Source organism: Scomber japonicus, chromosome 23, assembly GCF_027409825.1.
Source record: "Scomber japonicus isolate fScoJap1 chromosome 23, fScoJap1.pri, whole genome shotgun sequence".
Lineage (NCBI taxonomy): Eukaryota > Metazoa > Chordata > Actinopteri > Scombriformes > Scombridae > Scomber > Scomber japonicus.
In genome coordinates this window covers 13,393,695-13,415,569 of record NC_070600.1, presented here as the reverse complement: position 1 = coordinate 13,415,569, position 21,875 = coordinate 13,393,695, and the positions used below count along the sequence as shown (strand labels likewise).

The 21,875-nt window shown below is 39.1% G+C and overlaps 1 protein-coding gene across 2 annotated transcripts in view; it reads right to left on the bottom strand.

The window, feature by feature from the left end:
- LOC128385217 (ELKS/Rab6-interacting/CAST family member 1-like) overlaps positions 1–21,875 on the bottom strand; it is a 123,862-nt gene that overhangs the window by 69,936 nt on the left and 32,051 nt on the right. Inside the window, exons 7-15 of one of the 2 annotated variants that reach the window (XM_053344069.1) lie at positions 20,358–20,432; positions 18,498–18,653; positions 17,043–17,135; positions 15,909–16,076; positions 15,629–15,796; positions 11,764–11,901; positions 10,053–10,193; positions 7,485–7,625; positions 4,772–4,965 (exon numbers count right to left, since the gene is read on the bottom strand). In XM_053344069.1, the coding sequence (XP_053200044.1) occupies positions 4,772–4,965; positions 7,485–7,625; positions 10,053–10,193; positions 11,764–11,901; positions 15,629–15,796; positions 15,909–16,076; positions 17,043–17,135; positions 18,498–18,653; positions 20,358–20,432 (1,274 nt within the window). The remainder of the gene's footprint in view (positions 1–4,771; positions 4,966–7,484; positions 7,626–10,052; positions 10,194–11,763; positions 11,902–15,628; positions 15,797–15,908; positions 16,077–17,042; positions 17,136–18,497; positions 18,654–20,357; positions 20,433–21,875) is intronic. The other variant, XM_053344070.1, reaches the window with a different exon arrangement.

Genomic DNA, 21,875 nt, shown 5'->3' with positions numbered 1-21,875 from the left:
GCTAACGACAACGTGCCAGAGACAAATTGTCCATTACAGAACAATATAACACACAATAAACTTCTCTAATTTCCCATTACTCAGGTTTATACTCTACATCCCTCCAAACCTCCTTCCTTTTTCTCCCTACTTTCTTCCCTTTCCAGTCCTTTCTATCAGTTGTGTTTTCTACATTCCTCTACCCACTGTGTTGTCTGTACTTTTCTGTCTTTCTCTCTGCCTGTCTCTACCCCTTATTTCTTTTCTTTCTCACTGTTTTTCTCCCTCCACCACCTCCTTCCTTTCCCTTTTCCTCTTTCTTTCCCTCACTCTGTTTTCCACTCTTCCATCCAAATCCTTTATTTTGGCCATCAGGGCAGATTTTCAGCTCCATTTCCCCTCAGTGTGAAGTCACACAGTCTGCTCCAATTACCATCTTAGTTACTGAAATAAATAACTCTGTACCATACAGCTGGATTTACACTAGAGGAGAAAGAAGAGGGGTTGATTTTTACCCTTGTTTAACCCACATCTGATCTTTTCATTAGTAATCTTCCCCCTGCTTGCTCATATAGCCCAGGGTTAGCCTTGGTGCCAAGCTTAGAGTTGGCCACAGGCAAATGTATCATCCTCTGACACTGTACCTGTTTGCTCGGGGCTCTTAAAATTCACAGCAGGGTTTAGTAGCCCTGGGATATACTCAGTATTAGTACACTTTGTGTTACAGGGTCAGTGCTCGCGGCTTCAGAAACACACAATTTACTGACTATTACAATCTTAAAGAGGGAATGTTTCATCCTTCGTTAAAATCCAGGGAAGGTTTTCTCATTACTCTGCTTAACATTTATACAGTTACAAATACTGACATCCGTGAACAATCAGTGGTTGGACTGTAATGATTTATGATACCATGACTGAAGTTCTTGAAGCAGGAGTAAGAAGAGGAAAATAAAAATCGTACCAATTGACTGTTCAATAAAACAAATGCCAAGAGTTTAAAGTTTGGAGTGTGGTGTTTCTATGTTTAGGTGGGGTTTTGTTTTTTATTTTTCCAAAATCAAAACATAAGGACAAAAACAGTGTGTTTAGATGCTCTCAGTAGTAAGTCAGTTTTACCATCATCTCATTCATCAACTAAAACAGAGACACTATATTTAAAAAAGTTCCTGCTCATAACTCGCCCATCCACTGTATAGTGTTTATCCACTGTGTGAAAGCTGGTCCTGAATACTATCAGACTTTTGAGTTAGCTGCACTTTACTGGATTTGTGTACAGTTTACACTACAGCACCTCCAGTCAAAGTCATTATCAGAGAAAGTTTAACATTTGCCAATCATACTGGTTAGTCATCCTAAAAACCTTATTTTATAATGTTTAAAGTGAAAACATACTGTTTTGATAAAATGTGAACAAGAATGTAGATTGCAGCCAAACAGCCTAAGTTAAGTTAAAAAACCCCTTTTCAATATTCTTGCTTTAAAAGGGTTGGAAAGATTTAAAAGTCAGTAGAATACTATCTTATGAAGCTAATGCTAGCTTATTTAGTTAGCTAGCTACACATGGCAAAGCCTGCCAGTGACCCGAGTTTTGATTTACCTCTGTGTGATGTCAAGGACCCATTATTTCAAAACCACATTTTGTTTTTTGGAAGAAAAGCTTGATGGACATAGTAATAGTAACAGCTTTTCATGACTGTGTTTTGTCATATTAATGCTCAACTACAGTCAGTTGAAAACACTAAATGTGTGTTCACAGTATCACATATCCCTGCACCCTACAATATAACCTCCACATACATAATTCAAAGTCGTATGTGTGGCAGTGTACAAAAGGAAAGTGACATTTCCTCATACAAATCTACTTAATCTTAACTATTAGAGGATACTGTTCTCAAAAATACTGCGTCAACCTTAACTCTGATACCTTTCCAGTTTTCAAGCAGCCTGCTCTGTTCATATATTAAATGTCAGATGCAGAGAAGTATTTGTTTTATTGTAATCCACTGGGACAATCAAAATTCTTTGAAATACATTTGATGTAAGAACTTAAATCCTATGTGTAAACCCATCTGTAGGTTTAAATGGTTATAAAGTTGCATTTCAATGTTAGCTACTGGCAGACTAAACACAACACACAAATACGCAGAGTTAAAGTCACCAGTTTGAAGTCAGCAGGTGCTGAATTATTAATGGTCTAGTATTTCTATTGGCTAGACAGACAACATGAGGAAATACTGAATCTCCTTAAATTCATTAACAACCATTAATCTTGCAGTCAAAGTGCTAAAAATGTTAACAGACAGTCCATGGAAGAAACTGGAGACAAGATTAAAGAGACAGAAAGAGAAAGAGCAGACAGACAGCATATGATAAACCAGAAATCAAAGCTGTTGGAAAAAACACACACAAAGACAGACCAGTTTTCATAACCACAGACAGCTCTGACTCCTCTGACCCTTGAAGACTCTTAACTGTGCATTCTCCATTATTTAGGCGGGCCAACCAACTAAAGATGCAAGCTCTTTGCACACAACTGTTTTTTTAATGCCATTTGACTGTGGGCCATCAGATAAAGACCCCTGATCCTGTTTCAACAAGAAAAATACCCAAAACTTTTATCTCCCGGGGCTTACGTTTTCTGTTGCTCTCCTCATACAGAAACACTCACAAACAGACAGATAACAGACAGACAGAATGAAACAGATATTCAGGGAAACAGGCAGACACACAGAGAGGCAGGCAAGCAGAGGCTGCAGGCATACAGGTAGTCAGACACAGAAAGGGAAGATAGTAAGATTAAGACTGAGTAATGAGGTAGATATACAGAACAAAGACAGACAGCAAAGACAGGTTAATCCAACATTACACAGACAGGGAGAAAAGTAGTTAGAAACGGAAAAATCATTCCTGTTAACAAAAAAAAAAGAATTATTTTAAGAATTATTTTTAAAAAACGGAGTGAACTGCAGACTCCTAATAAAAGAAAAAGAGTGAGTTAAACTCTGCAAGTCAAGCATCCTCGACTGAAAGTAAAAGAAAAGTGAAGCTTGAAAACAGAGCCACTAAATGAAAGAGTTGCATCATTGACAGGAACAGAGGCTCAAAGGGGTTTCAGGCTGTGCAGCGGAGACTCTGGTGCCAAACTGTGCCCTCATTTTACAAACTTTTGGGAGCAGTTTCGCCTGTCACGCCACAGTATAACAGATGACATAGAACTTCTGCTGATGCCACAGATGTGTACCAGTAAGACTCACTCCAACAACTGCAATTTTTTTTCTCTCAATCCGAGAACAAATCCAGTTATGCCATATTATAACGCCATTAATCAATGCTGCAACTCTTTAACGGTGATTATTAGTGAACATACTCAGCTTTGTCCCATGTGGAAAAGGCTTGCCAACACGTGAAACATCTGGACAAGTCACATTTTATATTTTATATCTTGTTAGTTTATTTTAATGTGATATTACAAGAAAAAAGTATTGGATTTTAAGGCTATAACTAATGATCATTTTCATTAATAACCAGCTTAATCTAAGGATTAGCAATGAATCATTCAAGTGTTGTTATCTATATTTCAGAGCCCAAAGTGAGACATATAAATTGCTTGTTTTATCCAAACACCAGCTCAAAATTCAAAAGATATTCAGTTTAGTATTGTATATGATAAAGAGAAGCATAACATCTTCACATTTACAAGGTAGAAAGCAGTAAATGTTCAGTATTTTTGTTAGAAAAATTCATCTATTGCCAGTCATTTTTTGTCTATGAACTAACCAACAAATCAACTAAGTCTCAGCTTTAAATGATTTTTTGTGTTTTCAAGTAAATTATCCCTTCAGAGCATACTTGGAAGAACATAATGCTCACAAAATATTTCGTAATGCATGATGAATGAACCTATAAATTTGACTATATGTGTCAGCATTTTAATCTCAATGGAGTAACCTCTGATCACAAGTCACAATGTGTGTCCTGTGGCGATTAGAGATTAAATTTCCCATTGAAGCAGATTTTTGATATATGGAAACATTTCATTTTATACAACCTTTCCACATGGGAGCAGCTGCTTTCATAAAGTGCTCTCATATCCCGTTCCATGACAAGCAAAGTGAGGTTTGTCGTGCAACGGTCTAAATGACTGACAGGGCCTCCAGCCACTCACGTGCCCAGGTAGTCCCACACCATCCCCCCCACTGGCTGCTGAGAGGCAGCGGGGGGAGGGGCCTGTTTTCGCGACTGCTGAGAACGCCACAGATGAGAGGCAGAGGGATTTCTGGGATGTTATGGACCCACACCCAAACAGGCGCGCACGCACACACACGTGTGCAAACAACCATGAACGCACTCACGCAGATACAAAATGATATGAATGTATACAATTTTTTATGCATACATATGTGAATAAGGTATGATGACCAAAATAGGAAGAGACAAGGGATGACAGATGAAATAAGGCCAAAATAAAGAGAGAAAAAAAGAAGAAAGAAGGGAGAGGGAGGGGAGGGAAAAGTGGGAAACTACTGATTACCATAGGTTCCAACAATATGTAGCTTGAAACTGAATGGAAAATGGACACGAAGTGGAGTCTAACTTTACATTAAATGATCATTTCAACCAGTAAAAACAGTCACAGGTGTTTCCTACTCATTTAGGTTAATAGAGAAAAGAACGACATGCATGATTTTTCTTTAGAAATTCTGTTTTCCTTTTCACCTAGAGTCAGGATTTTCTCTTTTTGAATGAAAACATCCTTCTCTGTCCATGCATCTCATGTATCCTCCTCTCTCACCTCTCCAGTTCGTGGATCTTTTTCTCCTTGTCGTTCTTTTCATTCTCCATCTCCCTCAGGATGTCGAGAAGTCGTTCTACCTCGGATTGGGCCCTCACAGCATCCTCTTTGTGTTGGGCCACTTCCTGCTCTAGGCAGGAGATGCGTTCAGAGAGTTCAGTGTTGGCCAGTGACTCTGTCGCTGCACTCTGAGCCTGGAACAGAAATTAATTATGAAAAATAAACTGAGGGTTATTTTCCAAAATGAGGTGACCACCGTTAGATGGAAGGTCTAACTAAAAAGCATGTGCCAATAACAACATGTGTTCTGAGGATGTGCTGGACGGATTTGGTGAAACTGATGCATGTCAATAGACAAGCAATGTTTTTTTTCAAATGAAAATGATTCATGCCTTCAGATAATAAAAACACATTCAAAGATGTTTTGAATCCAGAAAAGGGATTTAAATGCTTTTGTACCCCTGAGAATTACAGCAGCACCTTAGGTCAACTGTGCACAGTGTTTGAGATACGTGCTTCTCTCTCCTATCCTTCCTCTCTCTCCTCTCTACCCCAACCAGTCGAGGCAGATGAACGCCCACTCTGAGCCTGGTTCTGCGTGAGGTTTCTTCCCGTTAAAAGGGAGTTTTTTCTTGCCACTGTCATCATGTGCTTGCTCATGTGGGAATGTTGGGTCTCTTTAAAATTAAAACTTGAAGAGTTCGGTTTAGAACCTGCTCTATGTCTAAATTAACCTTGAGATGACTTTGTTGTGATTTGGCGCTATACTAATAAAGATTGATTGATGATTGATTGATTGATACAACAAAGATGCTTTGACATAATGTAGCCTCATTAGTTATGATGCTGTAAAAAATAAGCCTGTAAAAAAACATTCATGGCTTTAATGTAGAACAGTGTGTTTTCTTTTCTTTAAAAAAAAAAAGGTTATTCAGTCATCAGTTTTTTTTTCTTTGATGGACAAAAACAATACTAACACGTGCATTGTGGGATTTTTTCTTATTTTGTATACTGGATGTGTCACAAAAATGTTTAAAAAAAAACATTTTTTTTTCTGTGGTGATCGGTGTCATTTTACAGCAGGAACTCAATTAATCTGGGTAGTAGAGAATAAAGAGTACAGTCTATACCTACTGTAGCCTTGAGCTAATTTCTGTTGTGATTATTTTGATATTAAAAACTAATAAACAAGACTGAAATGTGGGTTCTAATTAGCATACTAACATGTTCACAATGACAATGCTAAGATGCTGAAGTTTAGTAGTTAGTTTTGCATCTCAGCATTCTTATTATTACTAAACAGAAAGATGTGTGAGATATATGTATTAAGTTAAGATATGTTACTAATAATTCTAAACATTGTGGTCTGGATAACTAATGATATCTTGAGCTTCAGTTTGTTTACACACACACAACATGCAAACTCATATAATGCTGATTCATGTAAAGATCAGTATAAGCATGAAAAGGTAAAGTGAGTTGGAGTCATTCTTCTTTCTGCTGCTCTGCTAGGCAATACAGAGGATGCATAAAACGAAGAACAGAAAGAAATGAAACAAAGAAAAAAAGGAGTTATAACCAGCTTAGAGGTTAGAACAGCTGTGTGTGTTTCCCAGAAGCAAATGTTGCTCTTGGGACAGATTGACTTTGTGTGTGTGTGCACACGCCTCGGTCCCACAATACATAAACCGTATTAGTTTTGGAAGTGCACAACAGTTTTTACAGGTCTTTATGTGGAGAGAAAATGTTTGGGTGTCTGACGATATAATAAGAACATCTGGGTGGAGGGAAGAGAGAGAGAGAAAGACAAATAACACTGGGAAAAAAAACCCATCACACACAGTGTCACATGCAGAATGTCAATCAATTCACACACAGAGACACAAGTTTTAGGTCTTTCTTCCATCCAAGGTAACAGAAAGAGACTAAGAAATAAACTCTAATGAGAGAAACACCAGAGCTCCACTGACACCTTCATACACACACTCTCCCTCTCTCGCTCTCTCACATACTTACACACACGCACACACTTACACACACACAGAGCTACATACACACTCAGGGTGTGGTGGTGGTGCTGTCTTCTCCACTCTGTGAAAATGACTGTAGGGCTGTCAGCAAGCCGTCACACACACACACACCATTTTATGGGCTGCTGTGTGGGGGAGAATATGTGATATGCAAACACGCACACACACACACACACACACACACATGCACACACACTGACACACAAATGAACGCACACTGACACACACACATCTCTCTTGGAAAATAGTTAAGGGAGGAAAAGGAAGGGGATAGTTGAGAGAAGTTCTTTAGTTTAAACCCTCCATTTCTGTGCAGTTATCTTCTGGTCTAAACAGTGTGCACTGAATGTGTTTTCCTCACGACTGAGATTCATATAATGAATTTGTTTTGTTGGCTAAACTGTGTCTGTCCATCACAGCCAACATTAAAAACGTTTTTGGAAACTTTTTAGTCCTCCAGTCTTCATCCAAATGTAGCCTGAGAAGGGTGTTAAATTTGGACAATAAATACAACTTCTACATCCATCTGTGTAAGATTCCAATTTTCATGCTTTTATAATCCCATTAACACATCATTATATTCAATTATATTTTTTAGTATTTTCCCTTTCAGCTGAAACTGGGTGCATATTAGATGGCTGGTTTCATCATCAGCATCTTGTTGGTGTTGTATTGCAGCTAACCTTCTTGAGCTGGTTATCAAGTTTGACACACTCCTCTCTCTTTTGCTCCAGGCTGATCTCCAGACTCTTCAGCCTGTTGTCCTTCTTCAGAGCTGAGGACGCCAGAGAGGAAGCTTTCTCCTTCAGATCCAACACAGATGTCTAGAGGGTAAAAAGGAGGGACAAAATGAGAGACAATGAATGATATGGACAGAAGTTAACACCACAACAGTCAGGGGTTTGGTGTCTTGTTCATGGGTTTATCAGCAGGTCTTGTGATACCAGACAATCTGAGACCTCCACCTACCAAAGTCTGGGGATTTCTAAATGCACAGTGGTTGCTTGAACTACGGTGGGAATGGCCACAAACTACTACCTTTACATTTTGTCAAGGGCCTGGTTTACTGGAAATGATGCTCTCCCCCCGTTCTCCTCTGTTGACCTGCATGTCACCGCCCCAATATGAAGGGCCGCCTTAAAGACTGGATTGGTTCTGTAATGCATGCATATAACTCTCTAATTGTTTCCACCCAGTTTTAGCAATGAAACCTGGAGACTATCCTCTGTCTCTATGAGCAAAATCTACCATCTGAAAGTTCATTTCTATCAGTTATAGCAACATTGTGACTGTGATTGAGAGATTAGATGCGGGGACAAGTTGTAAACAAGCCAAAAGTTTAATTAGTAGTTGCTAGACCACTTAATTTTGAGATTAACTGAAAACCAGCACACCAGAAAGGTTGGCTCAATGCTCAGAAAAAATGTGTGTGAATACAACTTCTAAATTGAACCAGGAGACAAAACAATAATGTGATGGATGTTTTCAACACATAGTTTAGCTGATAATTTTTATTTTCTCATCCAAATAAGTTATCCTGGAAGTTTGTTTAAAACCTGCCTCATCATCTGACTACTGTTTCTTGTACCATTGAAGCTCTTTTATATGTTGCTGCATCCTAAGCAATGTAATTATGTATTATTATAATTGATCACAATTGTATATTATAACTGATATGAATTATTTAAAAAAAAATACAAATGTAAAATGCAAGTTGTCATAAACTTGAATTATCCTTCCTCCAAAGTTGGGAGACTAACTCCATCCCTTGTTCTTCAAAACCTTTTCCCATGACCTGTCTCTTTTCTCACTCTTCCAGCTCAATCCCTCCATCCGTGAAGTCTCTCTCCCTTTCCTTTCTGGTCTTTTCCTCTTTTGGTAGGGGCAGTGAAACAGAAACCGACAGGCAGAGAAGAGACACTCAGACATGTAATTTTACCCTTGACTGACAATACCAACTGCAGACTACAGATCATCATGTTTGGCTGGGCTTTGGTCAGTGAAACCTTGCTGCTTACTCTGTTTATATTTAGGTACGTATATATATTGCTGTTGTCAGACAAACCCCAAATCTGCATTTAGCACTGTTGAGAGGAATGCGTGTTTTCTCCACAAGTTTTCCCATGTATTTCTGAAATTATATAATGGGACAGTAACAGGTTTTATGACCCCACAATCACTAAAATTAGTTGAATAGTCCAAGTCTGAAAAGGCACAAAGTACTTTTTACTACAACATGTGTGCATTTGATTTTAGGGTGTATTTCCCCCTTTAAATGAATAGTCTGGATATGAATAGTTTACTTTTACACATATTCTTTTTACTGCTGAGAGTTAAATGAGGAAATCAATACCACTCCCATGTCTGTACTGTAAATATGATGCTGGAGCCATTCAGTGGTTAGCTTAGCTTAGCATAAAGGCTGCAATCAGCTTTCCAGGCTCAGTCCAAATGTTAACTTGTTGTGACACTATGACATACAATATTCTTGTGCCTCAACACAACAAATGACATACGTATGCTGTGTCAATGTTAACACGTGTCCTTACATGAACCTTATGTGTATATATTGGTTGGTTGACAAAACTTCTAACTGGATGTCATTGATTGTTGTAGCATCAGGTTATAGACAATTATAATGAATTGTGATATAATTGAGCCCTATTAACATCTGTTTCTTCATTTCTTTCTTTGTTATGGCGCCATCTTGGTGGTCATTTGGCTTGTGGTTTGAGATGTGGCCCTGCTTGTACAGCAGAATGTGGAGATACCACTAACTTCTTTTATTTCATGGATACTGGTTATAATAAAAAAAGAATGATTTCTAAACGCTGGGCGTATAGCTGCTAGTTAATGGTAAAGTTTCAACTGAGCTGTCCAACTGCTGCAGGGTGAATTAAGAGAAGCCAGTGCACGAAAATGCTTTGTCATCCTCTGTCTGCCCCTCTTTGCCTCAGTTTCGGTGTTCTATACGAATCACAAGGGTAACAGCAAGAAGAGCTGAGCTCTGAACTCCGTTTTCATTGGTTGTGGGTCTTGCATATTATTGTTAAGGAAACGTGACTGCTTTATCGTTGTTGTCCTTCAGCACGAGGACTCTGGGAGGATCCGAGGTCTGTTTTGCAGCGATAGATCAATCACGTTTCCTCAACAGGGACACAGAGAGGGAGAGGAGAGAGAGAGCGCGTGTTTTTCTGACTCACAGCACAGATATGGATGTGTGTATGTGTTTGTATGTGTGTGTCATCTACCTCACGGTCAGCGAGGTCAGCCTGCAGCTGGGAGACTTTCTCCCTCAGCTCCTTCAGCTCCTTCTTGCTGGACTCCATCTCCTCCCCCTTTTCTCTTTCCTCCCTCTCCCGCTGATCCTTCAACCGCTCGATGATGCGCTCCTAGACAGATGGAAGAGGGGAAGGAGGGACAGAGGGGATGGAAGTAAGAAGGACAGAAGAGAGGAGAAGAGAGGGTAAGGTAGGCAAGGTCGAAGGAGTGACGGAAAAAGAGAAGCGGAGGGAGAATAAAATCACCACATACACTCCAACAGTCATTCACAGTCACTCAATATCAAGTTTCTATACTAATAACAGTCGCATTAAACTTAATGTACATGGCAGCTCTGACAGGATCTAACAGCCAACGGTGATTTTAGACATGTAATACGTTCTGGCACAAGATTTAATATTCACAACCACTAAAACACTATAGAAGCTCTCCAGCTATAGAACAACACAGCGGCTAGTTCAAGCAAAAGCACAAAAGTTCACACACACACAAAGCAGTGCAAGAATCTCAAAGAGTATACTAGCTGTCCTGTGAGTGCGTGAGCCTGTGTTTTTCGATCTTTGAAAGGACCGATTTGACTGACCTTAAGAGTGGGGGCATTATAGCTTGATTTCTTCAAAGGCATGTTTCAGGGTTGAGACTTACTTTTGGGATTCAAGTTAGAAGGAGGGCTGCAACTAGAAATTATGTTTTAACAATCTACCAATTATTTTCCCTCATTAATGAATCATTTGGCCTATAAAAAAAATGCCTATCACAATTTCTCAGAGTCCAAGGTAAATGTTGCAGTTCAAAACTTGAAGATATTCAATTTGCATTTATACAAAGCTTAGAAGAGGAGCTAATCCTGGAACCAGAGAATACTTGTGTGTGTGTGTGTGTGTGAGACGGAGAAAAGTACGAAAGCAAGAAAAGGACAGAAAGATGGAAATATGTTGGGGAATAAAGCAAGAAAAAAAGCTAAAACAATGAAAAAGAAGGGAAAAAGCTTGAGAAAGTCTTCTGGGTGAAATAGAAGTCATCGGCCACATCTGCTTGCCAACACTCACACATCTAGCTGACACCTTGAATATTAGTCACTGGACAATTAATAGCTGTATTTCCTGTGTGTGTACGTGCGTGTGTGTGTGCGTGCGTGTCCGCGTGCGTGTGTGCACAAGTGCAAAGGGGTTTGATTCGGTAACACAATCACGCCTAACAGTACAAAAATATGTTTTCATCAAACACTTTAAAGTGGTCTGCTGGTGTAAGTGTCATTGGTTCGTTTCCCAGAATCAGGGTCGAGTCCTCGTCCAGTGGACTGAATACTCAAACATCTTATAAAAACTGTGAGTTTGATTCTCATGCTCAGGTGGTTCAGGACTCTTTTGTGGTTATGGCACCTGAATGTTTAGACCCAGGCAGTGACAGTGTGTTTGTTGTTTTGGTTAAAGACCGTGCCTTGTGGCTGCATATTAGACGGTTCCTGATCTTTTATGAACACATGCTGTGAATGATTCAAAAATGAAACAGCCAATGTGATTATTGGTTCATTTCCCATTATCCAGAGTCATCTGGTCATTACGTGGGTGGTCGGTGGTTTTGCTCATAATGGTTTTATTAATGTAACCTTGATCAGGAGTTGACCTGAGGTTGACCAGCAACGTGTGTGTGTGTGTGTGTGTGTGTGTGTGTGTGTACCTTCTCAGCCAGAGCTTCCTCCAGTGTTCCCAGTGCTGTGTCGGTGTTTGAGGTATCTGTCTGTAAAGACTTGACTCTGTCTTTCAGCCCACTCAGCTGCTTTTCTTTATCCCTCAGCTGATCCTGGAGATTCTCTATCTGCAGAGAGAAACACTCAAAACAGTGACCTTGAGATACCTAATCACCTGTTTACCAAAGGGCAATATTTTGTCTAGTCTATGCTAATGTTGACATTTGTCTTTTTTTTATTTCAACAACAATTCAAGGACCAATATTTGTTTAACATAAAATAAAAAAACAATGCTAATTTCATTATTGATGAGTTATGATCAAGATATGTGAACAAGACATTTTACAGTTGGAAAATAAATACTGACATTAAATACAACTGTACATTTCATTGAAAATAATTATATTTGTATCAATAACTATAAACAAATAACATATATATATAAATAAAACAAATATATGGAATCACAGCCTATAAACAGATGAAGCAGTGTGTCGTGTGAGCATGCCAGTATGAAGAAACAGTAAATATTCATTTTCTGTTCTGCAATTTTTTGTTACTCATCAGCAGTGAGCAGGTTTTGATGATTTAGATTATTTACAGGCTTTTTCTCACTCAAAGCCATTCATCAAAATGAGTTAAAAGTTAATAATATAATTAAACAAATCTCACAAACTTATAAATTATAATTACAATAAACATTTGTCCATGTATTTCCAAATGATTGTTTGCATCATTCTACTGTAAATGCAGAATGCTTGAATCCCTTGTGATTACTTCCCAGAGCAAAGTACTCTCTGTTAATTACATATGACCTCACAAAGTGAAAGCCAGTACGTTTATCTGACAGTCAATGTACACACAAACACAACACGCAATTAAATATGAAAATTCAATAAAACACAATAAGTCTTCAAGGTTCTTATTTACATTGCAAGCCTCCTTCTTTGCTTTCCTCTGTTTCTCTTCCTCTCTTATTTCTCTGTCTTTCTCTCCAGTGTCCTCTGATTTCCTCTTAAAAAACAAACATACAACTCTCCACACAGCACAATCTACCACACCGTCTTAGATATACGGAGCAGTTTCTTTTAAAAGGTGTTTAATGTGATTCTATCTGGAGACATTTCAACACACGAAAAGGACTGAGAGGCTGAGAGGTGATGTTTTGTCAAATATGAACTTTCTACCTAAGCTATTCTACCTTTAACCCCTACTACAAATACACACTCTCTGCTGTAGCTCCATCTCTTTACTTCCCCCTCCTGTTTCCTCTCACGGTGATTTGGGAACAGATTCATTTTCTGTTAAAACACAAACTCAACAAAAATGACTGACGAACTCGCTCTTCCCCGATTAAGTCTGCAAAGTGTGTGCGTGGGACTGTGTGTGCAAGAAGATCACAGACAAAGATAAGGAGTTATGTCAACTTTGTGGTCTTCATTAAAAAATGGATGGAACAAAAGGTTGAGCAGGACAGAAATAACAAATGAAGAATTGAGTGGAAGGAGAGAGAGAGAGAGAGAGAGAGAGAGAGAGAGAGAGAGAGAGAGAGAGAGAGAGAGAGAGAGAGAGAGAGAGAGAGAGAGAGAGAGAGAGAGAGAGAGAGAGAGAGAGAGAGAGAGATTGAAAGCTTATGTAATGTAGTGTTATGAGTGAACTTGGGTGGTAAAATTACAAAAAATTAACTCTCCCTTTCTTTCTTTTTCCTTATTCCTTTCTTTTGCCAGAGAGAAATGAAACCAAGCGATTGACAACCTGCCACCAAAAAAAAAAAAAAAAAAAAAAAAAAGAAAGTAAAAGAAAGTCTGATTGGTATGTAACCTTTGACTCCACTGCAGGTGAGAAAGACACATTTACACTACCGCAGAGACTGTGTGTGTGTGTGTGTGTGTGTGTGTGTGTGTGTGTGTGTGTTCATACAGTAAAACATTTCCAGCGCCTCATTAATCAACTGTTCACCTGACAGCTTGACTGACAGTTCCTCCTCTCCCTCTCCCTCTCTCTCTCACACACACACACTTGACATTGAGAAGCGGAGAGACTCTTTGATCCCGTCTGCACTTCCTGAAACTGACAACTGCTGGATGCTTACACACACACACACACACTCTCTCACACACACACACACACACACACTCTCACACACACTCATTTCTGTCCTATATTAGACCCCCAAATCGTCTGCGATAATGAACTGGAATGCGTTAACAAAACAATAATCGGCTGATGCTTCTCCTTATGTCTTGGTGCTCCTCATGCATAACAAAAAAATTCATTTACCAACAAAGAGTAGAGGATGATGGGTAATCAGACGGGTATCTTCACAATTAATTGTCTATGCACTCGTGTTAATTTCCTTTACTGCTAACATGCAGTGACAGATAAAAACATGAGGCGGAGGTGGAGAAAGTGGAAACTATAAGATGGTATTTTTAGTTTGTCCACACGCAGAAATGAAATGCTCAAACACAGAAGAAAGAGGGAATCGTAAGGGCAGATTAGATAAAGGAGGAGTCAGCAGCATTTCTGTCTCCCTCTCAGACAGTGGACTGTATTCTATTTGAAGACGGCAGAGGTCATCATTTATTGAACAAGCAGATCTCATTAGTATGCATCTGATTTCAAACACACTCAGCCTCTCTCCTCCCCCTCCCTGTCTTGCTTTATGTCTGTGTGCTTGATTGTCTTTATCAATTACGTCCTCACACGCTTTGTCTCTACATTGTTTTTTTTTTAACAAGGGACAGCTGGAGAAACAGGGAGGGACAGAGAGAGAGGGGGAGAGGTTGACTTTTTATTGCAAGAGACAAACAGGCTGGTAATGGAAGAATTCAACTATATGGTGATATTTTTATTAGTCAATTTTAACTGTCTTAATGATTACCAGAACATTCAAAACTCCATGTGTGTTTTTGTATTTTGCCTCATGTCCGCCTCTTTTTGAAAGTTCTCCATCAGTATTGTGTGTTTGCCAAACAGCAAAGACAAACTGGGTCAGTTTGGCCGATCCATCTGACAGCATTACCACAGAGATATTGTCACGCAAAAAATTACACAATAAAAAGCCAAAAAGCACATAGAGAGCACCTGTAATTCAGCTCCTTGTGTACCTGCTAGTCTGCCTGCTCACCTATCTGCTGCTTTTGTGTGTTCGTATGGCCATTTTCTAAACTACACACTGTCCAACAGCCCCATCTAGTGGTTGTAGAATTGCATAACAACATTACATTCTTTGAATAATAATTATACTTCTGCATTAGCAGATTTAAATCACAGAGGAAATGAGAGTAAGACATAGCGAGTAAGTGAAGAAAATGTGTACAACACTGTCATCTAAAAAGCTATTTTAGCCTCACTTTCTATTCATTTTTCACATTTTCTATTCTCTGGGGGTGTCAACGTCCTGGTCCTTGTGGATTGCTGTCAACACTCAACACTCCTATTGATTGATTGTCAGTCACCTCTCTCTCTCTCTCCCTCCCTCCCTCCCTCCCTCCCTCCCTCTCTCTCTCTCCCTCTCTCCCTCCCTCTCGCCTGAGGTTTCCTCCTGTTAAAGGGCTGACGTCGCCAAGTGCTTGCTCATGGGGGATTTTGGGTCTCTTTGAATTAAATTAAAGAGTATGGTCTAGACCTGCTCTATGTGAAAAGTGCCTTGAGAGGACCTTTGTTGTGATTTAGCGCTACATAAATAAAGATTAAATGATTGACTGAAAACAAATAAACAAATAAATAAATACTGGTAGGCAGCATGAGTAGCAGTGGATATATATTAGTGCTACCTTTGGAAACTCATCAAACATTCATTCATTCATTGGTTGACATGTTGACAAGTATGTACGAGTCTTCTGACTGTACCTTCTTCTGCAGGACATTAACTTTGCGTTCCTTCACGTCCAGCATGTCTTTGAGGTCGGTGATCTCTCCATTCTGAGTGCTCTTCTCTTCTGTCAGCTCAGATATCTGTTGGCTCTTTTTAGAGAGGAGAGACTCCTTTTCTTCAAGGCGAAGACGCAGCGCATCCACCTGTGTATGCATATAATTAAAAGTCAATTAATTAAGTCTATAAATATTCACAAACTAATGGTTTTCTGACCTTTTGTGACATTTAATGGTGCTATTTAGAAGAGTTATGTGCCTCAGTCTGTAGTATAGCAGCTCTCTGTTCCTTGGCAGTGAGCGACTCCTTGAGTACGTCCACGTGTTGTTTACTGTCAGAAAACTGATTGGTCAGGGTTTCCAGTTTGGTCCGGAAAGCCAACAGCTCGCTGTCCTTACGACTCAGATCCTGCTTCACCTGTTCCATCTGAGTAACACAGACACATGAAATAAAGAGAGAGGGGGGACAGAAAGAAGAAAGACCCACTTAGATTGTGGACTACAGAGGATGACATACTCCTGTTAACATGTTTTAAAATCCCTTTAAAGCTTTACTAAATAAGCACTCATTAAGTGCTTAAGTTATTACTCATAACTCCATCTTTTGGGATCTATAGGAGGTGACTGGGAGCGAATTTTTGGGAGTGAATTTTAACGCTATAAATAAAAAGAATGGACCCAAACCACTCGTAAAACCCATCAGCCAAGTGATCCAAGCTGCTAGTTGAGAGAAACCTCATGCAAGGAGAGAAAAGCAGGTTAGAGATACATACAGACTGTATCACTGTTGCATAACTGTAATGTTCAGACTGCTAGATTACTGTCAAAAGCCAAGGATCATAGACCAATATTAAAATGGAAAAAATTATATTCAGGGGCCCGCAGCTCTGCTCTGAAACATCCACTGTGACTTTCCAACTGATTCATCATCAGCACACCACATAAAGTATATAAAAAATACCTTCTCCTAGTAAATTTACCTGACTATTAAATGCACATTTGTAATCCTAGAGTTGGACAAAGGTCTCATTGCAATATAGTAAAGAGCCTTATCTTTAGTGGGTGTTACATTTGGAATATATGACTAATATATTAGTAGTACCTCCATCATTATATCCAATGGATATGGTTAGATTTTCCATTTTCCTCTCCAAATCTCAAAATGTCTCTGAGACATCAACTTATTTTTGTCAGCTGCTTATAGTGATCGGCATTTGAGAGTGATGGTTGCTTCCTGCTGTCTGAACACACAGTCACACTAACTGATACTCTAATCTATTCAAGCAGCAGCCATTAGCCAGTCAACCTGGGAGACAGAGAGAGCGAAGAAGTGGAGAAAAATTGAAAGAAAAGAGAAGAAGAGCGCAAACAGACACAGAGGTGTGTCTCTTACTGCAGACACCTCCCGCTGAAGCTCATTGGCTCGTTCTCTTAGCTCCTCCTTCTCTGATTGGCTGTGATTTAGCTCTTCCTTCAGCTGCTCAACCTGGCATGAGAGGAGGGTGTCACCACAACAGTAGAGCCTGGCATCCCCAGGCACATGCCAGAGATAGTGCATGAAAACCATCTACATACTGCCTGTGCCCCTACTACAGTTATATACAGAGTGAGTGTCTTTGTATTTGCTCTCATACAACAAGTTAAATGATATGTTCACAATTTTTCAAATCTATCTTAATACAATAAAGAGGTGCACAAATAAATGTAGAAATGTTTTTTTTGCTATAATCATTCATTCTGGCCATTTAGAGACCCCCTCAAAATGCATTTTTAATGTAGCTGATGGGGGATAAAATCCACAGCCCTCCTTCTGTGCAAAAATGTATTTAACATTTATTTGAATACGACAGAAGATAAAGAGAGCTCGCTGATCCAAATAAGTAAGTCCATATTGAGTCGATAACTTTCAAAGTCACTGTCTTTTTAGTATCAAATTCCAGCTTTTTGTTAAAATCCTTCCACTGAAGCTGAACATGAAAACATTGCTCTAACATGGGAAGATATCCACTTTATCTAACTAACGCGGACATCTGGAGTCTCATATTATCATCAAAAAAGACCACCTAATGATGAGGACTGTGGATTTTGTCCTCCTGTAAGCACATTTGGAGAGAATATTTGAATGGTCAGTATCAACAGGAGGAAGTGAGCAAACCTGTTTCAATGTTCATTTGGGCACCTGATTGTTGTTTTAAAAGAGACTTGAACATTTTTTAACCTATCCTTTAATAATTAATGTTTGCCTGTAGAAAAAAGGCTAAAGGATACACAACCTGTTCATCTACAAAGGTCATTATGAAAGAATAATGCACCACTGATCAGTCACCCCTGAAGTTTCAATAAGATTTAAAAAAGGTTTGTGGTGGTTCATATATAGTGTATTTTGTATTAAGCTGTTAATCAAGACAGCTGCCAAAATGCATATAATACCTACATGTCTCAAACAAGAATGTAATGCATTGAAAGTATTACTGTAAACCTCTAATTAAGTATGCTAACACTTGTGAAATCAAATAAAGAAGATTTAAAGTAGAGGTGCAAATTACTACTTTTACAAAAACAGTTACAAGTATGAGAAGCAAAATTAAAAAACAAAAACCAGCTGGCTCCAAACTGGCTTGTCTGCACACATGACAGACGCACTGGTTTGTTTTAATGAGCATGATTCCCACAGTAATACTTTTTGTTCTTGACACTTAAGTTAAATATCTGTTGAGGTAAGTGTAAAGAAGGGAAGTTATTTTCCAGTAAACTCATAAATTCAGCAATCTTTCAAAACACAAAGAGAAAAAACGTTGAGACAAGCTGATATGTGTGCATGTTAGTGTGTGTTGTGTGTATCCATCACCTTGTTCTTCATGAACTTGGAGTGGGATCTGTAGACTTCCATCTGCTTGATCTCCTCCTCTCTCTCCTCGCTGCTCAGAGCTCCATTGGACTTGAGCATGTTCACCTCCTCCTCCAGCTCTCTCAAGCCGCGCTCCATTGAGCTGATCTTTGCATCCTGGCAGGACATCAATACACTCATGTTATGATTCAAGTCCAGGTGTGATTCACTTTACCTGGGCCATGAGTTTGATTAAAAATAAAACACAGCCCTATAGCATTTCCAGATGATGAGCAGAGCTGGTGAATAATTCAATTTTAAAAAGTTGTTATGAAAAGTAGCAACTAGTTTGAGGAAACAAACTGAAACAAGTGTGATGTTGAAAACCAGAGAAGGGAACCCTGTTTGACCCATAGAACTCACAGTAGTGATCTTCCACATTAGCAATATCCCATTACATTTGATTTTCTGATACAAACTACAACCTCTTCGCTATGTCTGTGTAAAGAAAAGTGATCAATTATTTTTCCACAATTTTGAAACTTAATTTTATATACTTGGCAACCTTTTTAACCATTAAAATTCAGCTGCACTGTTAATTACACATTTTCCTGTGGCAAACTCAGAACACACACTTTACACAGACATTAAATCTAGCTAGTTCCCAAATGCAGAACAATAAGATGTAGCCAACAGTAAAAAAATAATGATACTGCATGAAAATCTTCATTCTATCATTCCTTCTTCAATCCAATGTTTGCCAATTGGTTCCCTCTGACCCCTGGACACATCTAGAAGAATACTGTCAATGCTGTAACTGTAATATTACTGATTTGATATTCTACCTCCACAAGAGGGAGCAATTTTAGTTAGAGTAGTAAAACTCATATTCTCATCTTTTGAACTGTGCTATAAAATATATATAATTTAAAATGCTATACAATGCTAAAAAGAAATATCTGTAAGATATAAGAATATAATTCAAAAATCGTTTATACTACTACATGATTGTGTATTTGTGAGCAATATGTGATTCTGATCAAATCAAAGGCAGTTCATCAACACACTGTTTATGCCTGAGCAATATGTACAATAACACATATCACAATAACCTGAAGGGTTTCTCTCATCAGTGTGTATCATTATCCCTGCATACAAATTAAACATCATATATCCTTTTGTTTATCTGATGGTTTCATGCTTTTGCATTAGATCACAACCAAATCTGAACCTGAAACTGTTATCTTAAGTTCAACTTATTTTAAAATGAAAATTCTGTCATAGTAATTTCTTCACACTGATATTTTAATATTGACATGAAATTGTGTATGAAGACTGACAATACTTCATCCTGCAATGATACCTAAAGTATTTAGCACCTATTTTGATAATATATACTGATATAATTAGTTAATTGTTTTAATTGTCTTTTTATTTGTTTTTAAAGGCCAAAGGCTTAATGGTTCCAGCTTCCCAAAAATCAAGATTTGCTGTTTTTCCTTTTCATATATGACAGCTGCTTGAATATCTTAACATTTTAGACTGTAAGACAAAAACGATGGTCAACTGAGAAAAAAAATGGACAGATTAATCAATAATGAAAACAACTGTTAGTTGCAGTCCTACTTTATATTGGATAATACAGCACTGAAAAATAATAAATATTGCAAACATCCACCAAATACAGTATTTATAATATGTGTAGAACAGCATTAGGACAGAATCAAAACTATACTGTATATTCAGCCTTGTTGCACCATTATTACATTCTGTATTCAAGCAACATGCTCCTCTACAGGTAGTATACTAAAGAAAGAAGTGATGCCAGTGTTGATATACAGCACAAACACATTCAAATGAAATCAACAGCAATTCTTTTACCTTCATTTCGATGACTGTCTGCAGGGCCTTAGTCTTGGTTGATTCCGGAGCTGCTTCGTATCTCCTGTGTAGCTCCTGAGAGACACACACACCACGAGGGTCACCAGATGACAGAGAGAGAGGAACAGAAGGATGACGAGAGGGATGCAGTGAGGGGGGAGAAGGTCGTGGCCCAGGAGAGGAGGCGACAGCAACTGAAGGATAGGGATGGAAGGAGGGCTGGACGGTGGGTGTAGGCCGTGGAGAGGGAGCAGGGAAGGACGGTGAGTGCTGGAAGGAAGGATGGACCGATGGGGCGACCACAAAAGAGGGATTGTGTGAAGGACAGGAGGAGGGAAAGATGACAGGATGGATACTGTGGCGATGGCAAGGAGGGGAAGGGACTGGGAAGGAGGGAGAAGAACGGAGAGGGGGATGGCGAGAGGGGGAGATGGGAAAGGGAGGAAAAGGGTTGAAGGGGGGAGACACATGGAAAGGCGGCGGGATAGGGATGGAACGAGAGGCAGGGAAGGAAGGAGAGATAGGGACGGAGGGGGAGGCAGGATGGAGATGCTTCCCTCTCGCCAAGGCGCTGGCTTTTAGCCTCCTTGGGTCGATCCGTCCATCCCACATCCTGGAAACACTGCTAACTAAGCTGACACTGTTACTGACTCAAATGCAACTGATCAAATCTGACAGCCTGAAACAATGTTAATTCAATGAATTAGCTCCCAGCTTCAAAACCTTGAGATTCAAATGAAAACTTAAACAGTTTAAAAGTACAAATGAAAACAAATGATTCAATTTAAAACAAGAAATCCAGTCTTGTTGCTCCAATTGCTTAAAAATCAAACTACTCCAGGCTCCAAGATTCCAGCTTTGATCTTCTACAAGAATGCACAGTAACCTACCACAAAATAGGATCTAAACTACATACATCACTACTACAGGGTCTCTGTTACTCTCCTGCATTTGTTTTCCTAAAATTCTTAAAAGTGAAGATTTGACCTATACTAAATGCAATGAAATCCTTTCTCTCTGGCTGTTGTTGCCACATCAAAACTCACAAGTCAAATGAAGTGAGAGCGAACGGGGAGAGAACGAAGGGGGGAGTGTAAGTCATAGATGGAGAGGCATAAAAAGATAAAGGAAGGACAGAGAAAGAGAAGGAGAGAGGGAGGGGACAAAAGCAAAGGGGAGGATGTAGCAGTGTATGCATCAGTGCTTTTCTTTGGAGGAAACACACTTAGAGGCGAACAAAGACTGCTAATGCATGAGCCAGGCAGCTCACAAACACACATATGTGAAAGAGATGGGAGGGTGCCGTGGCTAGAGGCGCTGGTATGAATACTTTGAATACTCATGAACACACACACACCACACACACACACACACACACACTTATTCAAACACACTCACAGAACCTTAAGATGATTTCTTGTTACAAGGTGTTACAGGTCATTTAAAAAGCAATTTAAAAAGTACAGAAGCAAATAAAGACTATTAGAAATGTATTGTATAACTGAATTTGTTTGTTTA